At 42.1% G+C, this 8,009-nt stretch overlaps 2 protein-coding genes across 3 annotated transcripts in view; both read right to left on the bottom strand.

Moving 5' to 3' along the window:
• Positions 1 to 422: 422 nt before the first annotated feature.
• On the bottom strand, positions 423 to 4,362 carry maip1 (matrix AAA peptidase interacting protein 1). Its single transcript, XM_084487074.1, has 5 exons — positions 4,054 to 4,362; positions 3,213 to 3,284; positions 2,639 to 2,765; positions 2,322 to 2,472; positions 423 to 902 (listed from the first exon to the last, which is right to left on the bottom strand). The coding sequence occupies exons 1-5, from the start codon at positions 4,354 to 4,356 to the stop codon at positions 824 to 826; spliced, it is 732 nt and encodes a 243-aa protein (XP_084343200.1). The 5' UTR covers positions 4,357 to 4,362; the 3' UTR covers positions 423 to 823.
• A 2,308-nt stretch (positions 4,363 to 6,670) lies between these two features.
• lrrfip1a (leucine rich repeat (in FLII) interacting protein 1a) overlaps positions 6,671 to 8,009 on the bottom strand; it is a gene marked incomplete at its 3' end in the record, with an annotated part of 41,234 nt that continues 39,895 nt past the window's right edge. The window contains exons 27-28 of one of the 2 annotated variants that reach the window (XR_014639913.1): positions 7,572 to 7,914; positions 6,671 to 7,503 (exon numbers count right to left, since the gene is read on the bottom strand). Coding sequence is in view for 1 of the 2 variants with exons in the window: in XM_084487122.1 (XP_084343248.1) it covers positions 7,807 to 7,914 (108 nt within the window). Of the gene's footprint in view, positions 7,915 to 8,009 lie in introns of both variants that reach the window. The other variant, XM_084487122.1, reaches the window with a different exon arrangement.

The raw sequence follows: 8,009 nt of genomic DNA, 5'->3' as shown, positions 1-8,009 counted from the left end.
ATTAATTAATCATAGTAATTAATCTTACGATAATCCTAATGTTCGAAGAAGAGTCAACAACTGCTTTTTAACCATTTAAGTTCTGTTTAATTTAATAAAGCATCCTTCTGCTGCCCTGGGAGGAAATGAACAATTCATTATCTTATACCTTAATTAAATGAAGTGAAATGAACAATTCATTATCTTATACCTTAATTAAATGAATTGAAATTAACAATTCATTATCTTATACCTTAATTAAATGAATTGCAGTTGGTTCAAAACTTTCAAGACATTGAACATGAACAAATAAGACGCTACAGACCTTTTGTTAGAATTAGGGATAATACACAAAGTGTATTCACCATCTTCACATACACAGAGCGAAGGGAGATCTGACAAGATATGCAAGCATTAATGTGGGGAGGGGTTCGACACTTACATCATGAAGGGTCCTTAAGTGGGTGATTTATTTTGACAAACATGTGTTATTTAATCTGCATATATCACAGTACAACAAACCCTCAGGTAGAGAGCCACACAGGTCCGTCTCATAGCGATGGCTCTGCAGGACAGACCCTGACGAGGAACCACCACGAGCCCCATCGGGGGAATCGATGTGATAAATCAATGTTTACATCTCTGGTCCCCACCGTACAACAGGGATACAGTCCATACTGTATAAATCAAAGTGTGTCAAAACAAGCAGCTTGACGTCCTGAGGTCCACGGCCAGGCCCTCTGGGTGGAGACCTGAAGACACTCCTCGTAGTCCGCTTCATAAACAGGTACCAGGAGAGAGCTGGTTCTACCGTGACGACCTGAGACCCTGCGGCGGAGTGCTCTCAGTCCAACAGTTTGGAGTGCTCTATCCTGGTGATGGTCCAGTCTGGGGCCACGCCCGTCGTGAACTCCCTCTGAAACCTGACCACACAGGTTAGATCATAAGGCAGTGGAAGAGAAAGACACCTGATCAAATCGGTAAGGGATATGTATGTTAATCCATTTGATCATGTCATTCTTAGTCGGGTGCACCCGTCAGGATATGTTAGGCAGATAGATCTAGACACATTCCACTAAAAGGTTCCACAGACCATATAAATCATAGTACTACATTATAGAAGATAATCAAGATCATTTTACAATAATATAATAAATAATTCTAAACAATTATTATAATTGTTTATTATTATAATATTATTATTATTATATTCTAATTATTTATTCTACTTTGTTTAAGAATGCTTGATTCTGATTGGCTGGGAGGAGGGCATTAACCCGGCAGGTTGCCCGCTGACTGAGCACAGCGTCAAAATAGTAGATCAATACGCCGCTTGTATTTTTTTTCTATCACAGAAATTTCAAACATGAGGTCCATTGTAAAAATAAACCTAGTTTCTAAAATGTGTCGGAAATCTATCAGAGGGTCAGTCGATACATAGTTTCGCAAGCGAGATACAATGTGGCAACTACGTTATTAAACTAGTGATCAGATGCAGCCTTGTGTGGTTGCTACAGAAACTAATTAGCTACAGCTGAGCTAACGTTATTCACCGTAGTTCTAAAGGGGACTACTTTTTGAGGGAGATGAACTCAAACAGAGTATACATTTAATAAGCATGCAATACGAATAAGAAAAAGCATAATTATTAATGATGTTTATTAATTATTAATAATAATAAATGTATTATTATTATTATTATTATTATTAGTAGTAGTAGTAGTAGTAGTAGTAGTAGTATTTTAATTATTTTATTATGTTGGCAAGCAAGAAGTAGAATAAACGGGATAATCACCTCAAGGCAGGGCAATAAGCATATCAAACAGTTTATTGCCCTGCCTTGAGGTGATTATCCCTTACTTAGCCTAGGCTTTTCAAATCATTCCAATTTGCTAAGAACCAAAAAAAGAGTTGTTTCAACTATTTCATTCACAAATTAGATCTGGGAATGGACATGTGTAATGCCAAATATTTGAGTTCAGTCTCCTGTTTTGAGTAAGTGCGCTGGCTGCAGTTCTCGTTTGTTGGCAATAGCTTATGGTGACATTTTTAATGGTACAATGATTAGAAAGACTGTTAAAGACTCACTGCTGCGACAGAGGCTATAGACTATGAATTCCATCTTTGTCAAATCCTTATTTCCACAAAAAAAGTTTAATTTTGATAACTCCAGCCAATGCTACTTTAAATCAACGGAAGCATATACTTTAATAACTTTGCTTCTATCATTTCAACTGCTACGGGGATGTGTGAATTCTGACGCGTTTAGGACTACTCTTACTTTGTGCAATGTCCAAGAATGACAGGACAGTCCATTTGCTATGGTGAGGACAAACACTCACTCATAGTTAGCCGTTAGCAGTCGTTTGCTCTCCGACTGGCCCTCCGTCCCCAGGGCCATTTTGAAGATGCGCGACCCGTCCATGGGGTCATCAGGAAGACGAGCACTCGTCAGATACCAAAAGCGCATCAGAATGCTGACAAATTTCCTCCCTGGAACATTATAAATGTTGAAAAAAGTATGTAAGTAAGTATGAATGTATAAATACCAAAAACTACCCATGTTATTAAAAGACACTAATTAGCTGCTCATTATTTTTTAATTGCCAAGTTATTTGTTGTTGATGCCTTTGCCAAGTTATTTGTTGTTGATGCCTACCATTATCGTCATAGTAAATGCCCACGTCGCTAGGTGTTGTGTACATGATGTCGTCGGGGCTGGCCAACAGGGCCTGCTTGTGACTCTCTTGGAGAAGGTTGCATTTTTCCTCCAGCTTTGCAACCAACTGAAACAAATAAACAAGAAACAGCCAGTCAGCAGTGAAAGGGTATGTTTTGGAGAACCCACAACTGTTTTTTGTTGTTGGTGGAAACAGTAAAACAATTAAACCTACAGTGTACTAATTGTGGTTGTCGAAGGAAAACAGTGACAGACAAACAAACGAAAAGAAACATCTTTAGTAAAGCCTTAAATCCACTGTTTGCTGTAGTTAGGAAGGCTACTGCAGTCAACGGAACAAGCTTAAGACCCAAGAGGGACAGCAGATTAAGTCGGGCTCCGTCCAATCTGGCTGCTTTATCTTTATAATGAGAACACCTTTCTACAGCCATCTCCCATCAAAAGCATCGCCATGGACTATACTACAGTAGGATGTGGTTATACAAATACAGCAGAGGGAAAGATCCGTTGAGGTTTAAAGGAGTGTGGTGATTAGGGGTGCCTCTCTACTCACGTCCTGGGCTACCAGGCCTTCCAAGGCCTCAAACTGACACTGGGACAGCAGCCTGGACACGTGGGCAAACGCCTGCAACACGGAGAAGGGAATTCCAGGAATATTATTAAAAGGTCCCATGACGTGCCACCAGGTGAGGTGTGATTAGCCGTTACAAGTCGTTTTGGAAATCTGACCCTTATGACATCACGTCCCCCTAGATGTGTGACGGATAGATGAGCAACGTTTGCTACAGTTCACTGGGTCGGCTGGTAGACTGATCTATCCAGCACACATCTAGGTGGACACACCCACTTTCTACCCCTTATGATGTCATAAGGGGCAGATTTCCAAAACGGCTTGAAACGGCCAATCACACCACACCTGTGGGACCTTTAAGATAAGAAACATAACATTGATCACGCACGGGAAATTCGGGTTTCACAGCCAGTACAGTAGAAGAATAAAAACATTAGTTTTATTGATACAATAAAACTGAAGTATGTCTAGCATTACATTTACATATCTATATTTATATTAATGTTTATTAAACAATAATAGTATATGCATGAAACGGTGAAGAAATGTAGATTATAGGTTATCATTATCCCCTGCTGGTGACAACAAACGTCGCTGTTTTAACTCATCACTACAGCGGGCGGCATGTGGCTGAGGAGGTAGAGCGGGTTGGCTGGTCACCCGAAGGTTGCTGGTTCGATCCCGGGCTCCTTCTAGCGTAGTGTCGCTGAGCAAGACACCTCACCCTGACTGGCAGGTGAATGTTTGTATGATTGGGTGAATGTTAGGCAATAGTGTGCAGCGCTTTGAGTGGCCACTGGTTAGAAATGCAGTGTCTGTATACCTGTTTAGCGCCCTCGGTGAACTCCTCGATCCTGAACTCCTTGTCAAAGTAGGCCCTGATCAGGAGGTAGTAGAACCGGGTCCGGACCCAGATCAGGGGGTTGGGGATCCCCAGGACCATCACCTTCTGGTGGGGTCTGGGAGCATCGGAGCTGTAGCAGCGGGCTGAGGACACCGCTCCGACGGGGGCCTGCTGCGGGTCCCCGGGTCGGGTCAGAAACAGCCGCTCGGGTTTGGGATGGCTGGTTCTGAGTATTGAAGGTAATCTACAGCAGTAGCCTCTTCTTAATAAGGGCAGCGCCATCTTTGTTCCCCGTTTGCATCGTTCGGTCCGTCGGGTATTACTGTCCGACTGGAAACACACCAGAATCAGAATGACTTGTATTACATATATTATTGCACACATACACAATAGTACAATTCTTAGGCTTGGACACATTCGAGGATTCACCGACGACGTGTGGACTCGTCTCCGAACAGCGGAGGAGATTTTGTTATTCCACACATTTCAAAATAAACGGAATGAATCAAGCCCAAAATACGAGCTTCCTAAAGGCCCTTATATATTATTACATTAACAGGAAGGCCTTGGCCGGACATAAGAGGATGGAACACTTTTCTTCAAGATATAAGTGAATGTTATATTCACAGGTACAGGTACACTAAGAAGACCCAACCTACCGTTTGACAACCTTAGCTTGTTGATTCAGTTATTATCCAGGGCCTTTATTGTATATTGAATCTACCATGCATCATAACCTGACCACATGATATTAGAGAGAAGTGTTTAATATATTGTAGAGAAATGAAGTGACAAAGATGTGAAGATTCACATGTCCACTCTCCCACAGATAGACTTCCTGAGGGAGAACTCTGTTTATAAGGCAGTGTGTGTACACACACACACACACACACACACACACACACACACACACACACACACACACACACACACACACACACACACACAGTTCTTAGTAGTACTATGTTTTGTTATATTTACTCTTATTGTTAACAGGAATTAAAATTCCATGAATTTATGAAAAGAACCTCAGAGAGAACAGATGAAATGAAACAAATATAACATGTATGTTATTGTGTAATACAATATCCATCCATCCATACACACTATATGCACTGAATACATGATGTTTTTATTGGTGAAAGAGTTAATACCTAAGATAATAAATGTGAGTGTTTGTGTGTGAACCTCGAGCCATGCTTTTTGGAAAGAAGAATCATTAGTGGCATTCGGCTCACCTCAAACTTCTCTTATCTTGGTGATGGTAATCAAACCAGGACATCACCAGACATACTACTACTACTACTACTACTACTAACAACTAGTTTAACTAACTGAATCATTTTCCTAAGCTCTGTAGATCCATAACACTGCAGTTCGCTGTAGGTATGAATGTTGTTCTGGCGCCACCTAGCGACGAAAGCTCGGAGAAAAGGACCCGCTGACAGAGAGGCTCCAGGTACACCAGAGGATGGGGGCCATTTAAACGTTTACTGCTCAAAGACGTGTTTAACTTAGTCCTAATCCCCCCAACCCCTAGGAAGAAAGAAAGATGAACCACCCACTGATGGTTTAAAACCGACTGGTTTTTTGCCCCCTTTGAAAACGTTATTGATAAAATGTGATTGTTGATGCCTTTTTGTAATGTGCAATATTAGTTCCATTATATCACTGGTTCTTGTTTGTATGATATTTATGTTTTACATGGATGGCAACGTACAACATCAAGTTCTATGTTTATTCTGGTTGTATATATTATGTTGATCTTGTGAAATGTTTGATCTAAAATAAAGTGCAATATTGCAGTTTCTAACAGATTGTGAGCATGGATAATATTCTTATCTAATCATACCGTGTTTTTCCATGTGGGTAAGGTTGCTTTCCTAAGACATTCAAACGGTACAGTAACATTCCAGAGACGGATATTGTATCAAAATATCCAAAAATAAATAAAAAAATATAGATCAAAACCCCGTCAACGACTACTAATGACGTACTGTAACTGGGTCTTGAAGGGTTGTCATCCTATTTCGTAGGGGTAGGGTTGAGGGTTAGGGCTAAGGGGTAGGGGTAGGGTTAAGGGTTTGGGCCAAGGGGTGTAAGGGGATTGGGCCTAAGGCTTTTAATCAAAATCTCTATGATGAAAATGAATGGGATTCGTACTTCAGGAACCACACTGGAGTGCTCTGTTGGTTCCGTCATATTTTGGGGGAGGCATCCCCTGAAATATGCGCATGCAGCAGAGCGTTCTCACATCACAACACGGACCACACATCAAACACTAGAGACTACATTACCCAGAAGCCTGCTCACCCAATATTGAGGACATCATTGATCGGCCAGTGAATGAGATTGGTGTGTGTAAACCGAAGAGAATTTGAAAAGAAAAATGGAGCCGACTTCATCTGTCCTAAGCCTATAAATAATACCACCCCCACACACACAATATCATATTGACATTTTATTGCACAGAGATTGCATTTTTTTTTCTTTTCTTACAAACATCTTAAAGCTTTGTAAACAGTGAAGCAGCGTCGTCCCAGTGTTAGCGGGGGTTGTCCCCCCCCCCCCATCTCCTTAATGAATCCTCACCCCCGCCCCCCCCCCCCCCCCTCTCCTCACAGTCCTCTCATCGCCTTTGTCTCCGGGTGTGGAACCCACAGATTTGTCAAAGACTTGATCGTCCTGTATGGAACTAGTATGTAAAACAGTGGTGATGGAGGCATCATGAGAGAGTAACGCTGGTCGTGATAGGATGATAATAAACAAGAGTGGTGATGGAGGCATCATGAGAGAGTAGCGCTGGTCGTGATATGCTGATGATAATCGTGACTGAACCCTTTTTCATAGAAAAGGGGGAAAAAAAAAAGAACTTACAACTTACCCTGGGACTGACTTTACAGAGTCATACATTTTAAATACTGTAGATATATTGTTTTTGCTCTTTGGCATTACACATTAACAAGGAAAAACAGCCCCCCCACACTGATGTGCTCTTGACCCCAGGGTGACTCCACAGTGTAGACCAACAGTCCTGGACGCAGCAACAGCAGTCCTTGAGTTTGTAGATACCTTCTTTATTTTTTTTGCAAATGTTCTTAACTATATTAAGCATCGATGTCTTATTTTAAAGGGTCAAGCATTCCGGCCCATTTAACTTGATAAGAACAAGGCCAATTCTGGTGTCCATATTTAGCTCATCCTTCCAGAAACCAGTGCCAATAGTTAGAGATCTCCTACACTAGAGGACCCCAAAGGGTTTGAGTCCTAGAGACATAATGAAGAGATCCTCCTGATGATCCAGTAATGATTCATTAACCACTCTGAATAGGACGCACGTCCACTGACCTCAAACACACACACACACACTGACCTCAAACACACACACACACATCCACTCTGACCTCAAACACACACATCCACTCTGACCTCAAACACACACATCCACTGACCTCAAACACACACACACACACACACACACACACACACACTCTGACCTCAAACACACACACATCCACTAAGCAGGAAGAAATGGCACATTGTCCCATGTGTGGTTGTGTGTCGGGTGTATGCTTAAAGGCGTCACTATTTCTCTCCTTTTGTATCTTTTTCAAGTTTCTGGGTTCCTGCTAAGGAAACCAGAAACACAAGCTGGAGGAAGGGAGGGGTGGTTCAGGGGCTGGGGACGGCTAGCGATGCACGGTCGCTATGCACGGTCGCTACGTGCTGTCGCTATGGAGTCTGCGCCGTGCCGCGGATGGACTTCATCTTCTCCAGCCTCTTGGAGAGATGGCTGTTGTTGGATTCAAGTTCATCCACCTTGTCCAGCGCTGAGCGCAGCTGAAAGCGTCCACAGAGAGAAGGATGTATGACCATTAGTTCACATTGTGTCTGATATCATGACCTGTTGAAGTCATCATACATGTTTCCAGGGA

The sequence above is a fragment of the Micromesistius poutassou genome, assembly GCF_964030765.1.
Source record: "Micromesistius poutassou genome assembly, chromosome: 23".
In the NCBI taxonomy this organism is placed as follows: Eukaryota; Metazoa; Chordata; class Actinopteri; order Gadiformes; family Gadidae; genus Micromesistius; species Micromesistius poutassou.
Note: the sequence above shows the minus strand (reverse complement) of the source record. Positions and strands in the feature narration are given on the sequence as shown.

Excerpts from the sequence above, each read along its gene's own strand:
- maip1 (XM_084487074.1), bottom strand. The coding sequence starts at position 4,356 with ATGGCGCTGCCCTTATTAAGAAGAGGCTACTGCTGTAGATTACCTTCA. Across the intron at positions 2,473-2,638 it reads CATTTACTATGACGATAATG|GGAGGAAATTTGTCAGCATT; the intron begins GTAGGCATCAAC and ends ATAATGTTCCAG. Across the intron at positions 903-2,321 it reads CTGCTAACGGCTAACTATGA|GTTTCAGAGGGAGTTCACGA; the intron begins GTGAGTGTTTGT and ends CTGTGTGGTCAG.